Here is a 23,842-nt window from a genome sequence, read left to right as displayed (position 1 = left end):
TTGGAATCTTGATGTCATCCAAGATACATCCTCTCAAAGGCTCTTTCTCACCTGTTTATTAAACAGAATTTTACCCCCTCATTTTCATGTTTTTCTCCACAAATGTCTCTTGTAACCAAAACTACAATCTCAATTCAGGTTAATGTGTTAAACCCACTTGATTAACTTGTTTATTTTTATGTATACAAATACAAAATATTTACCTTACACATGGCAGCTTTACCAAGTCTGAAAGCCAAAAGGAAAAGTTTGTACCTAATTGTCGGTAGCAGTAGTGAAGTTGTGGAGGTGTTCTGAAAGTCTCAATTCAGTTCAGTTCAGTTTTATTTACACAGCGCCAAATCACAACAACAGTCGCCTCAAGGAGCTTTTTATTGTAAGGCAGACCCTACGGTAATACATACAGAGAAAACCTTACAGTCATATGACACCAAGCATTGCTAACACCAAAATCATGTATGTATTATTTAAGAATGTCGTAGTGTCTGCCAGGTCCTTTGACTCATTGCTCTACTGTGCCTGTCAATTTCTGGATTAAGTAACAGGTTGAAATCTCTTCCAGTTCAAATAAGTGTGGTGTCAGACTGATCCAAAAATAAAGTGAAAAGGGCATTAACAAAAGGAGGGATCACCAAAATTTATATTAAGTATATGAACTACACATTTTGTAGTGTTGAGTGTGTGTGTAAAGGTGTGTGTGTGTGTGCCTGTGCTTTAATTGTGCAATAACTCACACAGTCCAGCCACCCAAGAATACGTCTGAAATGATCTCAAATCAACAGCAATAACAACAGGAAAAGGCAGATATGTCTATAATAGACACGAAGAGAGAATTAGAAAAAGGCGTTCGACACAGGATCAGCACAGCCATGGAGCGGTGTTCTGGTCACGATAAAGTTGACTTTAACATATAGCGTATCAACTGCAATGACATCATGAGAGCCTCCTTGGACAACTTATTTCAAATCAGGACCGTGCGTTGCTCCAGGATCCCCTTAGGAAACTGGTCGTTGAAGTCCCTTCCTCTCAGTTCCTGGCTGTGGTCTGGGTTTGTGTCAAAGCTGAACAGGTTTTTATCTATAGATTCCAAAATATCGACCATGTCACTGTCTGTGGAGAGAGACCAGTTCCAGGGAGTCTTCCTGGCGGCTTTTCTTTGTGGATGGAGTACCTGTTCTTTTGGAGGGAGTCTCTGTCTTGTTTGGTTTCCCCATGATGACGCACTCAAAACACTCATCAGTATAAAGCTGTAGACTGTCCAGATCATATGTTGTTATGTTTAAAGCTGCCTGGCAGAAGACTGTTGGTGAAAATTAGTGACAGAAATGTTTTTTGGTGAGTATGTTCAGTATGGCCAAGATTCCCAGTGGGTCTCACATTACTACAGTACAGCATCCTGTGCAATTCAACTTTGACAGTTCTGCCTCAGCACAATTTAAAAGACGAGTAAAGGCTGTGTAATTGTGTTGGTGGAAGCACGCCATTTTGACAGGAGGGATAATTTGCTTTTGAGAAGAATTTCCTCTTTAGTGGCGAAGTGTTCTCGGGTATGAATGCAGTGTAGGAATAAGAAAAACACAGATCCATTAACAGTCAGAAGAATTTGTTTTTATTACAATAATTTTTCAATTAACACTTCAAGCTGGTTCAAATCTCAACAATATTTACAGACTTTCACAGTTTACTGCAGCTCCGAGTTCAAAGCAATAGATAGTAAAAGGAGAGAGAAACACGACACAGTGGGTGCCTGCTTAGAGCTGGGTTTCCAGCAGATTGATATGGTTTGCATTGAGGATCTAAAACACAACCATTTATTTAGAAGTATTTAAGAATGGGGAAACTGATGTCCTGATCACTGACAAAAGTAAAGCCAGTTAGCCAGAGGGGTCTGTTGAGTAAACACCTATACAGAACATGAATACTGGATATGTTCATTTTGTGTCTCTAAGTAAAAATAAATAGTTTTTTCTTTTCATATTTTACTGAAAGTGTCAATGAAACTGTAAAAGTTGCTATCATGGCGCGCAGTATGGACATGCTTTCAGCACATATTGTGCAGTAATATATTATCTGTCTGCCCGTATGGCTACTTTTAGAGGCCGTGGAAAAAGCCATTCAACGGGTGGATAACATTCAAATTAAGTTTATAGTTTCAAACAAATGTGAGGGTATTGCATTGGAATGCATTCATTATTAATCCATTTGTGTAATAAATGACTAATATTTTACATATTTACAATAAATTAAATGAACAGAATGTACAGAATTAAAAAAAGTGTAAAGTCAAAAGTAGACTGATAATTTCATCTGTAGTAACATGTATCTGGCAGAATAGCTTGGGTCTAAGACACTGAGTGGAGATCAGTTGGATAGGAAGTTGGAACAGATTAGCGAATGTATGTGAATTGTTTCAGTTGAAAATCTAGCAGAACTAATGTTCTGCTAGATTTTCAACTGTTCAATAAGTTGAAAATCTGTAATGCAATGTTGTAGTCCAATGAGCACCTACACATAAAATGTGTAGGTGCTCATTGGACTACAACATTACAGCTGTTCTGTTCTGTTTACACATTTGGCTTCACTAAAGAAGCTGGTCCAGTTAATTGTCCAGCCCATTTAATCCTCTTAGGTGAGTTCGCTAGCTAGGACACTGATGTAGAAATATTCACTGAACAAATGCCTGCAAAGAAATGAACAAAGCCACAGTTTCTTTTTTATTTAAAGGACATGTGCTTTTGGCTGGTTACAATTCAGAAAAAGAGGAGGAGACTGCAGCAACATTCAAATGTAATTCTCATTCTTCACAAGTAGGCTAAAAGTTATCAATACATTCACATTGGCTGTACAGTCATACTGTACATAGTCATACATCTACTTTGGAGTATAACTGTACTTAGGCTAAAGGACATACATATTTCTATTTAGAAAAATGTGTAGCATAAATGTCATTACTCAAAATGCTTGTTTTTATTGATAAAGATAAATTCTCACAACTAGATAATTAATCAAAAAATAACTTTGAACAAAATAAAGTACAGTAATCATATGAAAAATAAAAAATATATACCCTATCATAAGTTGCTATATGTTGGCTAAAATTACAACAGTTTTGTTATCATGTGCTGTAGTTGTTTAAGATGGACAATTACATCAACTACCTTCCATCTAGCATTACAATGAACTAGAATTGTTAAAATAGATAGATAGATAGATAGATAGATAGATAGTAGGGGTGCAACGATACACAAAATTCAGGGTTCGGTTCGATACTTTGGTGTCACGGTTCGAAATTTTTTCGATACAAGAAAATGTTCATGCTTTTTTAATTTGTCATTTATTAAAATTATAAATATATATTTTAACTCAAATGTACAGTTTTTAAATTTAATGTTGCTGAAACAACAAAATAATAAAAAAAAAATCTATCTGATTGAGGAATCCCTCATCTTTGGAAAAGAGAGTTTATTACAGAGAAATGTCTCTTTCCAAAATAAAAGCTCTACTATACGCTTCTTCTGGGCTATATTCTCAGCAGCATATTAAACATATCAGGTCCCCATAAGGAGAATCCTGTGCTAACGGCTGTCTAAATGACTCGGGTAAAGTTTGTAGCATGCTTGTTGTTTTTGTCTGCTTCCACTTGTCTTTGCACTAGGATGCTGTCGGAGTAAATGTGCAGTCATATTCGTTGTGTTCCCACTAGTGCTGTCAGCGTTAATCTGAAATGACGTTAACACCACAACACGGCAAATCTCTGTTAACGAGCTACCGTGGATCGCCCCATGCGTGGGGCTGGATGGCGTCAACACGTGAACGAGCTAACTGCGCTAACGCACTAGCTCCCACCCATGTAATTGAGCATTGCGTGGCACATCCAACATACTGTTTTACTTTAGTCCATGACGCGCTTACCTTCAGGGTCATACGTCACATGAAAACCAAAATAGTTCCAAACGCCAGATCTGAATGAGGGTGGGGGAGGTTCAATTTGCCATGTTGCAACGAGCTTAGCTTCTGTCTTGCTAGCTTGCGCTGCGCTCAGTGAATCTGCGCTCGACAGTCTAGGCAGAGTAGTCGAACGCAGATCCACTGAGCGCTGAACACAGACAGCATCGTCCGAAGAAAAGTTGATAAAATAAATTAAAAATGTTGTATTGTTCGATACATATGCGTACTGAACCGAAAGCACTGTATCGAACGGTTCAATATCAATACGAGTATCGTTGCACCCCTAATAGATAGACAGATAGACAGATAGATATTATGCACTTGCTGATTTTATAACCTTAATATTTCTACATTGGCAATACTCCCAGATGTAAACACCATAAAAACAAAAAAAACAATGTAAAGTCGTACATTCTCATGCTGTCACTCAGTTTGCTTTGCACTTACTGGTCCACAAAAAGAAAACACCTACAGGTAGAAGTATAACATCCATTGTGCATGGCTACCACCTTTCTCATTTATTCATGATTTCATGGTGCAAATTGGAACAACAATAACCAGGATCACAGTGCAAGTAGCAGCTGCAATCAGTGCTCCAATCTTACACGCCTTGGCCCTCCTAAATTCTGCCTCTTTCCTCTTGAGCAACGAGTCATAGCCTGGGGTGTAGATGTCCTCCATCCAGTACTCCAGATTATTGGGGTTTAACGACTCCTGGGTCTGATGAAAGACACAAAGACTATAAATAACAATTAGGGATGTTTTCCATTTGGCTTTAAAAAAAAAATTTTTTTTAATTAAATGCTGTGTTGAGGCTGTTATTTTTAGCATCTGCATGGATGTTAAAATCACCCACAATAATTGTTTTATTGTGAGTGAGAAGTCAGACAGAAACTCTGTGTGAGGTCCAGGTGTACCATCGGTGGTAGCAAAGCTGGGGCGGAGGAGGCTGAGCATCAGGCTTTCAGATGAGTCTCTAATTCAATGATCCTGGTATCCAGAGCTTCCAATAGGCTTATTACTATAAACGTCTGAATGAATAGTGAAAAGCTCATATTCTTTAAATTACTTACAGAGTGAAATTATGTATTTTAAATGTCTAAACTCAAGAATTTCAAATGAATAACCAGAATATCTGTTGTGTGTGTATGCGTGTGTTTGTGTGTGCGCATGCATGTGTGTCTGTGCATGCGTGTGTGTCTGTTAGTGTAAGTGAGTGAAAGTGGGGAATTGTTATCAAATGAGCAGGAAAAAAAGTTTTATTTTAAAACTGTGTGTTTGTGGGGAGATAAACTATGTCTGATATCAAAATTATCTGTCATTACCATACATTTAAATTCACCACCCATTGCTAATTAAATAGGTCAATCAGGAGCTGGAATTCCAACCGGACCATGCAGCTTGCCTGGTTGGAATACACCCAAAACTGCATGACCTGCTGGTCAACTGGTCTGCTACCTTTTGAGGCCTCCATATGTTACCAACATCCACTCTGGAAGACCACCCAAGCAGCCTTCCTTTGGACGAAGGAGCAAAATAAATGGCTGCCTGACTGGAACAGGACTACTGCACTTCCCTGTACTCGTCCACCTCGGCCTTACACAGAGTTTGTCTGATTTCTCAGACTTTTTATCTGATTTAGTGCTCAGCTCAGTTAAAACAATTATTGTGGGTGATTTTAACATCCACGTAGATGCTAAAAATGACAGTCACTCTCCCCCTTTCTGGTAATCGCACGGAACAAATCAATTTTTGCCTGTTCAAAGCACAGCACACACCTCTTTTTCTGGGTCACCCCTGGGTACGATAAAAAAACCCTGTATTAACTATGACAAGGATTGTATCTCGGGTTGGAGTAATAGCTGCCTTAAGTGTGCCCCTCTATACGTCCAAAGTTGCAAGACCTCCTCGTGTATGGTCCTTGGCCCACGCTGTGGTACCGGCCTGCTTCAAATCCACCTCCATCGTCCCGATACCCAAAAACTCCAACCCATCTTGCCTCAATGATTACCGCCCAGTAGCACTCACCCCCATCATCACTAAGTGCTTAGAGCAGCTGGTCCTAGCACACTTCAAATCCTGTCTCCCCCCCACCCTGGACCCCCACCAATTCGCATACCGCCGGAACAGGAGCACAGAGGATGCAGTCTCCATCGCACTGCACTCTGTCCTCTCACACCTGGACAACAACAACACCTACACCAGAATGCTGTTTATAGACTTCAGTTCAGCATTCAATACAATCCACCCCTCACAACTCATCAGGAAACTGACAGACCTGGGTATCAGTTCCCTCATCTGCAAATGGTTACTGGACTTCCTGACCAACCGCCCCCAACATGTCCGGCTGGATAACCGCTGCTCATCTACCATCACAATGAACACCGGTGTACCACAAGGCTGTGTGATGAGCCCTTTCCTCTACTCCCTCTTCACCCATGACTGCAGACCTGCTGATGGTTCCAACACCATCATTAAGTTTGCAGATGACACCACGGTGATTGGCCTCATCAGTGACAACGATGAGGCCGCCTACAGGGAGGAGGTGGATCGTCTGGCTGAGTGGTGCGACACAAACAACCTGCTGCTTAACACCGAGAAGACCAAGGAGCTCATCGTGGACTACAGGAGGAATGCTGACCCACATCCACCCATCCACATTAAGGGGACGGCTGTGGAGCGTGTGAGCAGCTTCAAGTTCCTGGGAGTCCACATCTCCGAGGATCTCACCTGGACGACCAACTGCTCCAAGCTGGTCAAGAAGGCTCACCAGCGCCTCTTCTTCTTGAGGACTCTGAGGAAGAACCACCTGTCCTCAGACATCCTGGTGAACTTCTATCGCTGCACCATCGAGAGCATCCTGACCAACTGTATAACAGTCTGGTACGGGAACTGCTCTGCCTCGGACCGGAAGGCGTTGCAGAGGGTCGTGAAAACTGCCCAGCGCATCGCCGGAGCACCACTTCCTGCCATAAAAGACATCTACAGGAAGCGGTGTCTGAAAAGGGCTGGGAAAATCATCAAAGACCCCAGTCACCCATCACATGGACTCTTCACCCTCCTGCCCTCTGGGAGGCGCCACAGGAGCCTCCGAACTAAGACCACCAGGTACCGGAACAGCTTCTTCCCCACAGCTGTCAGACTCCTGAACTCTGCCTCCTGACATCTGACCCACATTAAACTCATGGACTGAACATACACACACACACAATGGACAACTGTACCCTCAAACACAATAATAACATGGACTGAACCACCACTCACAACCACTAGCACTTTATATAGCCTCTGTAGAAATTATCTACACCCTCACTTATCTTAACTGCACTACTGTATAGCTCTGTGTAAATAATCATTCTGTACATACGATAATCTTTAATCCTACAACTGTTTACAACTTGCATAGTTCCCATTTCTGTATAGCTGTATATCTCAGATTCTGTAAAGTTATTTATTTCATATTCTGTATAGTTTTTCATATTTATATCCTGTTCAAAGCCTGTACATAGCTTGTACTCACTACAGCCTGTACATACTTATAGTTATAGAATATTCACAACATACTTCATACCGTGTACATTATAACATACCATAATAGACCCATTTCTGTAATATACTCACATATCTATATTATTGCTAATATATATTGTAATATATCTATATCACTAAAGCACTTCTGGATGGATGCAAACTGCATTTCGTTGCCCTGTACCTGTGCATGTGCAATGACAATAAAGTTGAATTCTATTCTATTCTATTCTATTCTAATTTATTTATTTGTCAAAGTACTGTCCTTGGTGCTGAAGACTGAAGAAGTCAGTTGATGAGTGACCAAATGTTTCTGGAAACGCTACATCCAGATGAACACAATCAACTTTTTGGGACTTGGTGCTGAATATAAATGGCCAGGATGGATTCTTGGCTCCTTTTGGACAATATCATTGTGTGATTGTATTACGAAACAAAACAACAATTAGATACTCCAACAGATTTCATTACCCACTACTTCTTGTTGCTTTTGGTGGGATTGAAGTGAAATGGTTTCAATAATACATGCATATTTTTGTGAAGATTTTAAGTGATAAGTATGTAAAACACAAACTATATGAGATAGAAGACAGAATTTAATGAGTGACAAGAGGTGAGTGGAGAAAAAAATGCTCAGTGGATCATAGAAGGACCCCCAGAAGCCTGAATCTACAGCAGCATGACTAGGGTATGGTTCAGAAATTAAGTTGCTCGACATTTCATAATATGCAATATGTATGCAGAGCCCAGAACTGTACCTGCAGGTCAAGAGCAGTGAGCTGCTTTTCCTTCTTTCCTGAATTGCGTTTGTATTCCTCAATGGTCCAGGATGGCTGGCCACGTATCCCAGCTGATGGACTGGTGAGCCTTACATCAGCGTACAGAGAGCTGTCTTTCATATGGGCCTTGACAGAAGGGTTGAAGTGATGCGGTGAAAAAACCTGCTCAGTCAGGTAGGAATCCTTTGATTGTTTTTGGAGTCGTTGCACTTGGGGGAGCTCATATTGACGCTTTCGATCTGTCTAAGAAAACAGCGAAGGATAAACACAGCAGATTTTAATCACCGCAGAGAAATATTTACAACCATCTCACAGATATATCATTACGTCCAGATACTTTCAGCACTACTTATGTTATTTTAAACTTGTTCCTGAGTTAACTTCAATATTCACTCCCTCCAAATGATCGATTTTTAGACACCATTGCTACAAGAATGCTCAGAAAAGTCCTATTCACTTTTCAATTAAATTCAATTTTATTTATAAAGCACCAAATCACCTCATGGTGCTTTATACTGCACGGTCATGACCCCACGATAATACAAAGACAACAGAAAACCCCAACAATCACTTGATCCCCCTTTGAGCAAGTGCTTAGTAACAGTGGAAAGGAAAAACCCAGCTACACACACACACACACACACACACACACACACACACACACACACACACTCACACACACACCCAAGAAACACCTGATTCCAGGTCTCTCTTGGAAATTAGATCTCAATGAGATTTTTACCTGGCTGAATAAAGGACTAATAATACCCACGAACCCACTAATGACACACAAAGACACACACGCACACACTGACAATCCCCCCGGCGGTGCGGTAAGGAGACGTCCCTCTGAAACAGCAAGCCAGGACGCAGCCACAGCGCCCCACAAACGACCTGTAGACCCCCGCACCTGGCAGAGTGTGACACAGTGTGCTGTGGAGTGTGAGTGTATATACGGGATGACTATTACTGTATGAAAACTAGAGTGCTGTTGGGTGGGGGACGTGACACAAACACCCCACTGCTGAACAGCAGTACTTACACACATCCCCCAGCCGATGAGAAGAACTTTAAATTGTATTCTGGATTTAACAGGAAGCCAATGAAGGGAAGCCAACACAGGAGGAATCTGCTCTCTCTTTCTAGTCCCTGTCAGGACTCTTGCTGCAGCATTTTGGATCAGCTGAATGCTTTTCAGGGAGTTTTTTGGACGTCCTCATAATAACAAATTACAGTAGTCTAGCCTAGAAGTAATGCAATAATATGAATCCTACAAAAATGAATACTTCAGTTTTGAATATGATTAGTCTATCTCTATTAACAGGCTGCATACTACAGGCTTTTAAGCTGGCAGTAAACCATTGCATAAAAAGTGTCTGTGAAGGTTCTCAGTCATCCAGGTCATCGTAGTCAAAGGAGCTTCCAAAGAAAAGCGTCTGGACTTCTTTAAGTTGCTTGAAGACGTTTCACCTCTCATCCTTGCATAAAAAGCCATCACTTGACCCAGTGTCTTAGCTGATTATAGACCAATCTCTAACCTTCCTTTCTCAAAAAATCTCAAAGATTCTTGAAAGAGTACTTGTAAATCAGCCAAACTGATAATCAGAAGAAATAGTATATCAGAAAAGTTTCCCAATTCTTAGTTTCCAAATTATAGAACAGAAACAGTAAAGCATACACGTTCTAACGAGCTACGGTGGCATTACCTTACTCTGCAGCAGCACTGTGAGGAATCTTGGAGTCATTTTTTAACCAGGATATGTCCTTCAATGTGCACATTAAACGAATATGTGGGGTTGCTTTCTTGTATTTGTGCAATATCTCTAAAATTAAAAAAACATCCTAACTCAGAGTGAAGCTGAAAAACCTTCATGGGAGAATTCGAGGCTATATGAAAACCTTTCAGGTGATTTGAAATGCTGCAGGCAAAGTACTGACAGTGACAGGAAAGAGAGCAAATGTCTCTAATGCTGGCTTCTCTTTATTGGCTACCTGTTAAATCCAAAATCGAATTTAAAATGTTTCTCCTCATACAAATTCTTGAATAATGAGGCCACATCTAATGTTAAAGACTTCATAGTAACATATCACATCACCATATCATAGTACCTACACCTTGCCAGTGATCAGATAATCAGCTGGCCAAAGGTGGAGACAGAAGACACTGACATCAAGTGGCTGGACGAGGATGGACTGAAAGACAGCTAAGAGACACTGATCATGGCAGCACAGGAACAGGCTCTAAACACAAGATCCACAGAGGCTGGGGTCTACCACACCAGGCAAGACCCCAAAGATGTGCAACATAACTGGGTGGCCAAAATAATATACAGGAACATCTGTGGTGTTTCCTGGAAGTCAAGGTCAAAATGGGACACGTCCTCTAGTGTGGTTGAGAATGACAGAGCTAAGATCAGGTGAGACTACAGATACAGACACAAACTGGTGATGGCTAACCAACTGGACATTGTAATGGTGAACAAGCTGAGGAAGACAGTGATCGATGTAGCTATCCTGAGTGATAGCAACATCAGGAAAAAGGAACATGAGAAGCTCAAGAGGTACCCAGAGCTGAGAGATGCCAGCTTCTTCCTCTGCAGCTCTGCCATACGTTCTGTATTCCACTTACTATTAAGTCATTCATACTGCAATAGCAACTTCTGTTGTTTGGAGATATTAGAAAACTCTCCTGACATACAACATAGAGATTTCTTAATCCCCTCAATCTCATCCTCAGAGACTGTACCCATCTTTGCTCAATTAAGATATAAACAAACACAGTTAACCTGTTTAGTTGTTGCTTAGCAGGAAGTTGACAGTTGGCTTCCACAATTCACAGTTGTTAAGGAATGCTAGATGTGTCAGCACTAGAGGGAAGCAATAGAAACCTTTCCCCTTTTGATTGTTACGCTAGTCGGACACCACAAAAGTGTGTTACTTGAGAATGTCAAGCAGATTGTTGATATTAGCCGACCTTGTTGGTTTGTGACGCCAATCAGTTGATAATGTGCAAATGACAAGGCACAGGAGCAAAACATAAGGTGCTTTGTGAAGGGAAAAGTAGGAGCATTCACTGTCCACAACCCTAGTCAGTCTGTCTTCTGCAAAAATGGCTGGAGGCTAATAAGGAAGCCTGGTCCTGGGCTATTGAAGCCTGGTTGTGGCCTGGTGGCTGAGCTTGGTGACTGCTGGAGGATCCTGGGCCTGATGTTGGATAAGAAGGCCTGACTCACGGTCTCTGCTCTGACTCATGCCAAAGGTGTTCCATCAGTTAGAGGTCTGTCCAGGCCAATCAGATGTTTCTACACCAGGGTCACCAGTAAGACACAACACACAAGCTTGTTAAGGTGACCAAAATGCAGCCAAGACTAAAACAATGACTGGTTTCTTATACTAACTCCAGTTCAGCATAATGCATGATCTAACATCACCTTCACAAGAAGAATGACAGATACAAATAAGAATGTGCATTTAGTTAAGTAGACGAATATCAGCAGTTATACTTATAAACCTACTGCCCCGATATCTCGTCTGATCATACAAGTGATAACTCCAGGACACAATATACATTCCAGATTGTTTCCCTTTAAAAACTCTCTCATGCTTTGTGAATACAATGTAAAATGATTCCATAAAATCTACAAGTGCCATGCAAAATTCTTGGTACTGAATTTGTGTTTCTTTATACAAACACACACACACACACATACCTCTTTAACCTTCCGATGCCTATCCTTGTCTCTGTCCTCAGGGTGACAGGAGTAGGACACAGTCCCCCGGTCCTGTAGAGAGTTGGTTATGCTAGCAACCTTCGACTCGGTAGCCATGGGCTCCTCGTTGAGTGAACAGGAAGACCTTCTGAATAGCATGCCTTTCTTCGCAGCCTTAATCCCAAGAGTGTTGCTATTACTCCCATCTGAGCAACACCACTCTCCGACATATCCATTGTCTGTTTTCACATTGTGACCAGTGGTGTTGCACTGGTAAACATGGGGTGAAAGAGCAGTACTGTTGAAATGTGGATGTGGGTAGGGTTGAGCCTTTGTCGGTGTGGCATTGGACCTGGATGATGATGATGATGCTTTCTCCCCGTGCCTCCCATTGGCCTCAGGCTCCTGGATCTTTTCATCCAGTTTGTTGAGCTTGGAAAGTACCTGGGATATTTCACTGCGAACCCCCGACAAAGACTCCAACTTCTTCTCAATCTCACCAATTCTCCTCACAAGCTTACACACACTTGTTTTGAGCTCATCATCAGTGTTTTCAAGTGAATGGAACAGGCGGTCTACCTTAGACTTGGCTAATTTGACTGTGTTGCATTCAGGGGAGCTGTCACCTTCTGACTTTACCTGAGACAGAGACCCATTACTATTGTAACATGATGACTGAACAACACCCAGAGAGTCACAAACACTCATATCATCCAGAAAACGAAAAATATCACTTATGTCATCACTAATGACCTCACACTCCTCAACTGAGCGTTTCAAACCGTGCCTTTCGCTGTCGTTATACTTAGATTGGTATTCTTTCAGCTTCTTCTGTTCAATCCGCTCAGTTTGTGTTCCAACACTAGAGGCGCTTTCCCCTTCTTGAAAGGATGCATTCTTCGTATTTTTGTCCCCAAACCTTTTGGCTACGTCTCCATTGTCCAGACCTCCGGGTCCCCTACCCATCAGTGATATATCCTTGGGTTTTATTTCAGTACTTTTCTTTGCAAAGCCAGGTGACGCTGATACCTTTTGCATCGGGGTGTGAAAATATTGCTCACTCTCAGTGGTAATAATGTTACACTGATGGTTTTCTTTGAGTGGTCTGCTGCTTTGAAAAATCCTTTCTGAAACAGGAGGGCCCTCTTCTGCGTTGAGACTGAGGCTCTTCATGGGCCATACTGGCTGTTTCCCTGCTTTGTTAATGTGCTTCTTGCTACTAACACACTCAGAGACGGTGGTTGGACCAAAATAAGTTGACACCTGTAAGTCATCCAGGCTCTCGTGCTTCACCCTCCGTCTGTCCTGTAGGGGGGAGTTAAGTGGCGGTTCAAAGTAGGGGTTACTGTAGGGCAGTTCGAAGCTACGGTTGAAGAAGGTAGCAGGCTTACGTAACTCCCTATTGTGGTAACCTTCAGCAGCCTTACTGCCCTGTTTGCACTCACTGGTGATGACCTGCAACAATAACCAAGACAAAGATGGAGTTGGCTTAAAGGCACAAAAATGCAGCAATTATCAATCATAACTCGGGGATTAAGAAAGTTTAGAATTATGAAATAACACAATACTACAGAGAAATCTGGGCAATAACTGATTTATAAAATACAAATGGACTAATTAGATCTTCGGTGTAGAGAATCTAGTCACATCATCCATTATGTTACTATTTTTTAGCACATCAATCAACTTTAATTACAAGACAATAGAGGTGTCAGGAACATCTGTATCAATAAACTGTACAAAACCGTATACAAAACATTTTTATTATACTATGTGTGTGTGTTATTGACAGGACATCGAATCTTTCATGTTTAGTTCGTTTAGAATATTTGGGATGTGAGATTATTAAGATAACACTATTATTCACTAAATCAAAGCAGGTATTGATAATAGTGGGAGAAAATAAGTAAATATTAAAACACTCTCGTGTGTGTTGTACACAAGGTGCCACTTTAGCTCAGTGGGTGAGCAGGAAACCACATGACCGGCGGGCAGCAGCCCAGGTGTATGACCTGTGGCCTTGTGCTGCATGTCCACCCACTCTCCCACTTTCTGTCTGTCTTTACTGGTTCACAATTCTAAAAGAAGCAAAACATTTTCGACACGGTCAGTTCAGGGAGCCAGCATATGATTAAGGGTCGCAAAGGGGAAAATGCACTCACTCAGTACTTGCATATTCTTTATAATTTGTCTGTTCAGAAAATGGAGGCTTAGGTTAGCACTTGTTGTTTTTGTGACAATGAATATTTCATTGGGTGGCTGTTACATTTCCTGACACCAGCTGTATTTGTCAGTGTGAGGAATGTTTACTTTGCTAAAGCAGAAGAGTCAAAGTTGAGGAGAAATACTTGTGGTGTCATATCATAGTATTGTGTTGTTTGGCCATCAAACTAGTGAGCAGCAAAACATATGATCAAGGCCACCGGCCTGTGGGTCACACTTTAACAACCTTGTATTATTGTTTTTTTTTCATCACTGCATTTCAGAGGACGTAAATAAAATGCCCATAACATTGCCTTCAAATTTTTAAAAATGTTTTACATATATGTTTACGTGTTTGTGTGCATTTTTGTGTGTCTACAAACACGGGTTAGGGTATAATTTAGTATATTTAAATTATGAATCTCCAATAGACTATTCAACTCAAATGAAACTCAAATTTCCATTTCGTTTACTAAACTTGTGTACCATCTCATATGTCACCTGGCCGTCTCCCTATAGACATCTGTCTCAGTAATTCCTTTCAACAGCACCCTAAAAACACAAACCTGTGGTGAAAAAGCCACAAAATTGTGAAAATCCTTCTTAAAATCGTTTCTCTTCTGGATGCAAGTGTGAAGAGAGAAGGGCTCTGGTTGTCCCATGTTCTGCAGGGACTCCTGGTCAGTGGTGGACTCGGTGTCTATGTCCATAGGAAAGTAGGTGCTCTGCATTTCACAAGGTGGTGATGGTGGACTGCTGCTAGAGTACTGAGGCAGATGATGCAGCTTGTCCAGAGAGCCTGCTCTACATTTCATGTCTTTCCTCATGCCCAGGAGGAAGTTTGGTCCTGAGGAGACAAGAAAGCGCTGCCGGCTGTTGCAATCAGAGGAATTAGCACAGGGAGGGGCGTTCTGAGCCACAGGATGCTGCTGAGAGTGGTGGTGATGGCGCCCTTCCCTGGGGTGATCCATGTGCTCATAACCAATCCCCCTGTCACAGTCCTGATACTTAAGGTGATCACTGTCAGACCTGCAGAACTCCACTGACTGACTCTTGTGAAACGTGGCTCTTTGAACTATAGGAAGCTTATCTTTGGCTATTCCTCCATTCATGTGGATCAAATTGAACATGGTGACAATGTCCGCTGCAACCATGAGCTTTTTGGACAGCGGGTCCTCAGTGGAACAGCGCATCTTGTCCTTGAAGAGGGTGGCTGGGAAGGCAGGGTCCAGGCAGGCTGTGTGGAAGAGCAGGCTGCGGAGCTTGGCCAAGTGCACCAAGTCAAAGCGAGCACACAGAGACTTGCACAGGTCCTGGTAGGACATGGTGGTGTGCTTGGTGTCCAACTCTTCCAGGATCCGAACCAGGAACAGAGAATACTCTGGGAGGGAGTCCATGGCTGCTGGATGGCAGGAAGAAAGAATCGGTTCTTCCTCAGGAGAGGCTTGACACCTGGAAACAACACAGTCAAATGTTCATTCTGTGCTAATCTGGTTTTCTGTGAAATAAGACACATAACAGAATCAAACAGACACAATGCAGACAGGCCACAGTCACAACAACGAATATAATGGATGAAAAAGTTAACACAATTCCTTCCCATCCAATCGATAACCTACATTCTGACAATAACAGCAATAGTGACATGTCTGTCAAAATCAATAAATACAAATCAACATTTCACGTTTTTAGTTGTATTCAGGGGCGGATCTACTGCGGTGGCAACTAATCTCTTGTCATCCTTGTGCCATTGTAGTTTTGCATATGACAGTGTTGTCTATTGCAGTGAGATTTTAGATTTCAACACTGTAGAAATGGAATGAAGGTGTGCGGTATTAACCCTCTGGGGTCTACGGACACGTCATCGCCTCCAAATCACATGACATAGCAACAAGATGCAGACTGACTGAGTCGTCATTTCAATTTCAATTTCCTTTGACAGTTCAGACTTCAAACTATATAGTAGTTTTTAAATTGTGTTAATACGCCATGTGAAAACAGAGTTATATATATATAGACAATGCTTTTTTCTGAATACTATCGTCACGTTTTGTGCAAGAAGAAATTGTAAAAACTGCATTTTCTAAGGACAGCACAAAACAACAACATGAACAACAACAACAAAACGTCACTACTTTCCTATTGGTGGGAAAATGTACCATGTCGACCTTAGGAAGGTGAGAGAGCTTTGGGAGTGACGATGGTGAGAGCAAGTGAGCGAGAAAGAGGAGACATCAACAGTGTGGTTTGAGATTTGAGAGATTTGTGACATTTAGCGTGTTTGGAGTGTACAGTTAGTGTATAGTGTAGTCATTGTTTTGTTTTGTGTGACACTGAGGGCACTGCTGGATGTCACAGTCGCTGCCAAAAAGTCATCAAAGGCAGATTGCAGTGTAAACGCTGTCTCCAGGTGGGAAACAGGAGTGATACACTTCCTGTTGTCATACCTGCAGGTTTCAGGAGTGTGATGTGCTCCTCTGTCTTGTGGTGGATAGAAACTATTTTTTGGAGTGGCACAAATAATTTGTGTGGCACCTTATTGTGACACAAAACAGTGAAGAAGGCGCAGCAGCGCCTCTTCTTTCTCAGGAGACTGAAAAGATTCGGCATGAGCCCCCGCATCCTCAGGACCTTCTATCACTGTGCCATTGAGAGCATCCTCACTGGATGCATCACCACCTGGTACGGCAACAGCACCGCCTACAACTGCAAAGCTCTCCAGAGAGTAGTGCGGTGCTCTGAACGGATAATTGGAGGTGAGCTTCCCTCCCTCCAAGACATCTACAGGAAGCGGTGCCTGAGGAAAGCGGGGAGGATCATCAAGGACTCCAGTCACCCCAGCCATAAACTGTTCAGACTACTTCCATCAGGAAGGAGGTTCTGCAGCATCCGGTCCCGTACCAGCAGACTGAGAGACAGCTTCTTCCACCAGGCCATCAGACTGCTGAACACGTCATAGACACCTCAGCTTCACTACTGGAACTTCAACATTATGCACTCCACACTGTATATAAATGCCACTTGTTTTGCACATGTCTCAACTCTGTATATTTTTATATATTTTATTATTATTATTATTATTATTATTTTTTTTTTTTTTTTTTACTATTTAATTTGTAAAAATGTGTATACACACACACACACACACACACACGTAGGAAAATATTTAGTATACACATCCAGAAATGCATACACTATTATATATTGTACATATATTTATTAGTTTCAGGTTGGCCATTCTTGTATTTTGCTCGTTTGTGTTGTTGTGTTTGCACATCTCTGTTGCTTGTGAAGCTCGCACACAAGAATTTCACTCGCATGTGCTGTGCCAGTGTGCCTGCACATGTGATGTGACAATAAAAGTGATTCGATTTGACTTGTATAATTTTAGTTTTAGTAGTAGGCTCAAATAGTTGTACAGAAAACACAGAGGCCTTGGCTGCATCTTTAGAAAAATAGTTGTTTATAATTTTATTGTATGCAAAAATTGTGCATAAGTTTTTAAAATTCACAGTTTTCGCTAAACATGTTTGTGGCTTTTACAGTAACAAAATACAACTTTCTTCTACTCAGATTTTGTGTTTTTTGTGTGATTTTAGATTATTGTGCCCATATTATACTATGACAGTATGCCAGTGAAAACATAACTGTAAATTCAGATTGTGCTGAAATAAAAGATAGCACACAAGACAAGGTAAATAATTTTTAAAAGTGAAATACAAAGGTAAAATGAAAAGCAGTCAAAAATGGCCAGTTATACCCTGGCCCTCAATAAATTATGACAAATTAGGTTTAAATTTCAGGTGAAAAATCTTTTCATGACAGTGCAGATTTTGTGTAAATGTAACCTTGTAACCACGTGGTTATTTCTAATTTAACTAAACCACCTCATGTTGTGTAGATTTCTGAATTTTGTACTTATTGGGCTATGTTTATTTATTACACAGGCTATACAGTACATGAAATCTACATTCACTTGTTTTATGTAACAGATATTTTCCATTTGTTTGGGCTAAAGAAAATAAGAACCTACGAAACGTGTACATTTACTGCGTTTGACGTATTTTAACCATATATAATGCATATTACAGAATGTATGTAAAGAAATTGCTTTGATTTTGCCACCCCATTTGATTCCTATGCCACCCTAAGAAAATTTCTTTAGATCCGCCCCTGGTTGTATTTGTACAAAAATCACTTACACGGACTCACTGTGAACAGAGCTGAGAATCATCTGATCAGCTGGGTGCGGGATCGAAACGGCACGGCGCTCGTTAGAGCCAAAAAACGGGAAAATGAATGGAGGATCATCTGGATGTGAATCCGCAGCGCGCACCCCGCAGCATCCAAAAACGCCTTCAGCCCGTTACATTATCCGCCAGCCTACAGAGGAGCAAACCAAACCCACACGCATGACCACAGCGAACTGTGAACACAATGACATTTAGTGTCCCGGTTGGTTTAAACGTTAAACACGGATCCACGCTCCTGCCCACGCAGAGCGGGCTGTAGTGAATCCATTGACCTACGTTTTCCCTCCTGGTTTACTGCTGACTACAGCTGTGGGTCTGTCGCGAAGGGCCTGGGTGGAAATTCAAACTGCCTGCTGTGCGAAGCCTGAGTACTATCAAATTAACTGGACACCAACAGCACTGATTTCCGCTTTCAGAGGAAAAGCTTGAGAAGTAACACAAACACAAAAACACGTTTTCACTTAGAAGCAACAATTCTGATCAGCAGCAAGAATTGCATCAGCAGTTTGATTTATCTTATTGCTTTCCAGCAACGTCATCAGTGTTTTTAATGCATTCATCTATTTGTTTGTTTGCATTTCAGTTGAACTTTGCTTAATTATAGCAGATTTTATCTGCCAGACACCCATCGTTACAGTATTTATTCGCTTCCTTCATGTTGTTTTGCAGTAACAACATCGCTTTGACATGTAATGTAGCACCCGAAGAACCGCGTTGAAAAGATGCGGGCATTTATTTTGAAGGCGGAGAGTCGTATTTCCGTTCACAGACTGGGTGATGCTGCGGGGTCGCTGCGGTTCTTTGTTTCTACTCAGAATGATGTAACTACACTTAGCATCCGACACAATATGCCGTCTGCGATCTCACACGCGCTATTATTTCACAGGATGCTACACTTGACATCTGTGACTGCTGACCAGTAATCAGTGTAGAAAAATTAATCATTATACAAACAAAAGTGTCATACGTATCTCATTATTATTGAGAAATAGTGCGTTTAGGTTGTTTGTTGCTGTTTTGATTTTTTGTTTTGATTTTAAATCAGTGTGTCACTAACTTTTGTTCCTTAACCATATGCAGTGTACATTTGATCTGCAGTGGGCTGGTCCAGTAAAACCATTGTACATAACCAATAAACATGAAGCATGCTTGAACAGGAAAATAAATAATATGTATTTTGTGCCGTGCAGTGATCGACATTAGGGTTTGATTAGCACGTAATGTTAAAAACTAAAGTTCTTGTTCTATATTTGAAGTATTTATAAATGTACAAATATTTTTACTTTCTCTGAATTCTCTTTATTTAAATTAGTTTGTACCTTTTAAGATGTCAGTAAGCATAAAATCATCTATTTATTTAAGCTTTTTGCTATTTATGGAGGACAACATGACTGCGGTATGACACAAATGTGGGTGTGTCCTCATCTCCTAGAGGAGTCCAAATTGTCATCAAACAGACCAACAGACAGAAAAAAACATTTGAAAATAAACAACCAAACTATGAGCTGTGATTTAATTACTTAATTACTACTTGATTTAATTACTTTATGATCTCTGTGAAAATTTCTTCCACATCATTTACTGTATATTTCACAGCACTGTAGGTGCAGTGAATGCTTAAACTGTACTGACTGGAATATACCTGACATTCAGTGACATTTAGTATACTTTGTTGGGATTTGGCTGGGTTTTGATGAATTCATCATCCAACTTTTGAGTATTACTTTTCAAACTGAAGAAATAAAGACAAGCATCATGTAAAAACATAAAATAAAACCACACATTGTCTTTGATCATCATTTATGAATCTATGCACTCACATATTAAAATAAATTAACTTAAATCAGTAGTGCCATCTCCGGTCTTGGCAGAGGGCAGTGATATAAAGAATAGGAGAACTGACAGCTATTCTTAAAAAAATAAAAATAAAAAATCCATTTACCTATTTTGAAAAAACGATTTTGGAAATCGGAAAATGGTTTTTGAAACGAGGTTTTCATTGAGAGTTTAATTCTTTTTTGTGAAATTAATTAATTAATGGATCAATAATTCATCCTTGTGTACAGGAGGTAAACAACACAGACTCAAACACAGGCTGAGATAACACAACTAAGATCACTGAGAACTAAAGAAACCCAAAAACATGAACAACAATAATTAAAGAATTACAAAGACTGAAACACAAATACTGGATCGCAGTTTCAGTACCGTGAGAGTAACAGTGTGTTTTAAACAAGACTTAAAAACAGCCTGGCACTTTTCTGTCACCAAGTGGGTCACAAATCTGGGACACTGTTAACATAAAAATCACACAGCTGCTCAGAGTGATGTCAGGATGCAGGATGGTTGTTTCTCTTTTCTGCTCTCAAATCGTGTACACGTGATGGTGTACCTGTATCTTAAACATTTCTCCCTATATACTCATTGTGTTGACCGACAGCGGTGTCAAGAAGTGTTTGAACCTTTCCTGATTTCCTATTTTTTATATGTTTATCACACATAAATTGATGATCAGCAAAAAATGTAATTGTTAGACACAAGTCAACACAAAATGCAGTTTCTACCACCAGCATATCTCACTGTTTATAAGTGAATTCTAAATTTACGTGGCGAATTCTAAAATATGAAAAAATGTCAAATTTCAAGATTTACATTTAGTCTTAAAAAAAGACCACTTTCTAGGCTTTTCCAGAATTTTCAGCTGCACGTCACAACCTTTTAATCAAGTTTCAGGCAAAAATGTTCATAAATATAAGAGATACTTAAATCACAGCATAAAATATTTTTAATACTTACATACAGTATTCTTCATAGAAAGTATAATTTTCATTTTATTAAATTAACCATCTATGACACGTCTTTATGCATGAATATACAAACAAATGCATGCATACACAAATACCCAGCTCTCAATCAGCACGGTGAAAAACACTTACTATTGAAATTTTATTAATCAAACATGGTGTATGTGCAACTAACAAAGAACAGTACAAGAATAATAAAGAATATTTATACCATAAGAAAAAAAGTATTGTCAAAACAATGGTATCAATCCACCAACAAATAAAAGCAGACAGCCATTAATTGTAAGGATCATACACGGACATAATCTGAATTCCACAAATGTGAAACAAGTTATAAGATAGCACCATTCAACCAACTGTAAAACACGTTTATCATATGATGATATACACACCAACACGCATGTGTTCTCCCTGACTGTATAAGGGAAATGAACTGGCATTCATACAGCACCTTCTAGTCTTACAGCTAAAAGCATTAAAGACCCCATAAAATTCATCAAGTATTACATTTTTTGGCCATTTGAGAAAAAATATTGTATCTGGCTATTTTATCTGGATAGTAATCACACTAGTAACTGATGTTCTTTTGAGCACCTCATACTGAGGAAAATAAGTGCTTATAACTTTTGATTGGCAGTTTTAAAAGAGGAAGAAGCAGCACCAGTGAGGTTTGAACAGGCTGAACAGAATTGTCAGCTGTGTCTACAACAAATACTGGTTCTGACTTGTGTTTAGCTGTATATGCAACTATACAGGTTAACTAGCTTCAGGTCTTGGTGCATCTAATCAGATACTGCTAGCGAAATAGTTATATTCTTGCTCCTGATCACTACAGGCAGTTTAAATGATTGAACTGTAAAATCTTACTATCAAACTAAAAAAGATTAGCTGACCTAATTCCTTTGCACAACTTTATAAAAACAAAAACTACCAGGATCAAAATTGACAGCAACTGCTATCACAACTAGAGATCAATGAGGTACATGAACGCTACGGCAAGGGGAAGCCAGGACTTTAGGTCAGGACGAGATATTGTGATCCCCACCCTCTGAGATGGATACCAAGCCCCCCCCAAAAAACTGATGCGTTCAAGGTGTTCAGTATGGCAGCTGGAAAACTGGACCCTTTTGGTCGATTACCAAGAATACGTGAAGTACGCTCCCAAGGTGTGACCATCACCGAAACCAACCAGCTCTGAATATCTCAGGCGGCAGTAACTTGAGAAAGAAGAAGAGCAAGTAGAGGAACCATTTTGGAAGGCACAGAGGCACTAATCATGTTTGCACAGGAACAAGCAAGATTGATAGAGGCTGGGATCTACCACACCAGGCAAGACCTCAGGTGCAGGCTGTGCAAAGAGGTCCCAAGATGCTAGCAGACAGGGCATGGCTGGCATAGTATACAGGGATATCTGTGCCAAATATAGCCTAAAGTCCCAAGGTCAAAATGGAATACCCCCCTTAGGGTGGTGGAGAATGACTGAGTGCAAACCAAACACTACCAGAGCCCCAGAATTTGTTTTCATCGTTATCTGCTACATGAGCTTTCCACACCCGAGTAAGATCAGTGTGTCTTCTATTATAAGCTGGAGTGATTCAGTAGAGTTCTACAGTATTTTACAATGGCTCCTGATCATAGGCACATATTACAGTAATTTATTAATACTTACATAATGTTACTTAAACATTAAAAAAGTGACCAATGATTTGAAATTTGCTATATAACAGAAACAATACAAAAGAAGGAGAGGGGAAAGTTCATGCTTACTCTGAATCACATGTTATTTAGTGGACCTGCCAGGTTATTATATAACACACATTTGTCAGTTGCTGTGTACAATAAAGTTTGTTCTTTGTTTTTGTCTACAGCAAGTAAAATATCAGATATTTTCTAATGTGCATTAAAATTACAAGCTAAATATTCTTGTTTCCAGTATACATTTATGTATACTTACCTTTTTTGTTTTAAATTAAAAAAAACCCAAAGAATTTCTGTAGATTATTTATCAGTATTATATAACATTTAAAAGGGAGTATGTGCTTTTGGTTATTAGCGCTTGTGCAGTATTTTGTTAGCATAAAAGACCCGACAGGTTTCACAGCATCGTTGGTACCACCTCATGTCCTGACAAAGGTCTTTATCCCGGATCACATGACAGTACACTGTCCACCTGTCCCCCAAGCACTTGTAGGTCAGAGCAGCTGTTGGGGTGGAAGAGAAGAAAGCAGCAATTCAGTATATTTAGCAGATGTGAGAGTCTTGTTAAATGTTAATAAAAGTGTACTTCATTAGCAATGCCTTCCCAGCAATCAATCGTATCTTTTTACCAGTGTGACAAATTGAGTGGGATCATTCCATTTTTGTTCTAACAATGTCCTCCTAAGCATTTCTTTTAATTCCCCATTATACTACTTTTTCTTGTAATTAAATTATATTGCCAAAAATGTTAACCCACCTAAATAATTGATGTTCTAATCACTTCCACATAACCACAAGCGTGTAAAGTTAAGCAGCTAGGCATGTAGAATGCTTCTACAAACAGGAGTTCATTGAATTCCAGCATGGTGCTGTGATGCGATGTCACCTGTGCATCCCATCGCAGGTGGCATCCCATCACA

The 23,842-nt window shown here is 40.3% G+C and overlaps 2 protein-coding genes across 5 annotated transcripts in view; both read right to left on the bottom strand.

Annotated features, from left to right (window-relative positions):
* Nucleotides 1-1,586: 1,586 nt before the first annotated feature.
* minar1 (membrane integral NOTCH2 associated receptor 1) lies at nt 1,587-18,781 on the bottom strand. Of its 3 annotated transcripts, XM_082528219.1 has the most exons (6): nt 18,697-18,776; nt 18,370-18,550; nt 14,734-15,619; nt 11,966-13,420; nt 8,235-8,498; nt 1,587-4,668 (listed from the first exon to the last, which is right to left on the bottom strand). In XM_082528219.1, the coding sequence occupies exons 2-6, from the start codon at nt 18,399-18,401 to the stop codon at nt 4,471-4,473; spliced, it is 2,835 nt and encodes a 944-aa protein (XP_082384345.1). In that variant the 5' UTR covers nt 18,402-18,550; nt 18,697-18,776; the 3' UTR covers nt 1,587-4,470. The 3 variants fall into 3 exon arrangements, with proteins under 3 accessions (XP_082384345.1, XP_082384346.1, XP_082384347.1); XM_082528220.1 differs by having other exon boundaries at nt 18,380-18,781; XM_082528221.1 differs by lacking the exons at nt 1,587-4,668; nt 8,235-8,498 and adding an exon at nt 11,069-11,557 and having other exon boundaries at nt 18,370-18,781.
* A 2,302-nt stretch (nt 18,782-21,083) lies between these two features.
* Nucleotides 21,084-23,842, bottom strand: part of adamts17 (ADAM metallopeptidase with thrombospondin type 1 motif, 17) — a 100,215-nt gene continuing 97,456 nt past the window's right edge. Inside the window, exon 23 of one of the 2 annotated variants that reach the window (XM_082530679.1) lies at nt 21,084-23,425. In XM_082530679.1, the coding sequence (XP_082386805.1) occupies nt 23,274-23,425 (152 nt within the window). In that variant the 3' untranslated portion in view covers nt 21,084-23,273. The remainder of the gene's footprint in view (nt 23,426-23,842) is intronic. The other variant, XM_082530680.1, reaches the window with a different exon arrangement.

The sequence above is a fragment of the Aulonocara stuartgranti genome (assembly GCF_965226115.1).
Source record: "Aulonocara stuartgranti genome assembly, chromosome: 1".
Lineage (NCBI taxonomy): Eukaryota > Metazoa > Chordata > Actinopteri > Cichliformes > Cichlidae > Aulonocara > Aulonocara stuartgranti.
This window is presented reverse-complemented; position numbering and strand designations above follow the sequence as displayed.

What these genes read in the sequence shown, in the direction of transcription:
- minar1 (XM_082528219.1), bottom strand. Translation starts at nt 18,401, where the DNA reads ATGATTCTCAGCTCTGTTCACAGTGAGTCCGT. An exon ending in TTGTGGCTTTTTCACCACAG is followed by an intron (nt 13,421 to 14,733) that starts GTTTGTGTTTTT and finishes TTATTGTTGCAG; the next exon opens with GTCATCACCAGTGAGTGCAA. An exon ending in GGCATCGGAAGGTTAAAGAG is followed by an intron (nt 8,499 to 11,965) that starts GTATGTGTGTGT and finishes CTGTTTTCTTAG; the next exon opens with ACAGATCGAAAGCGTCAATA.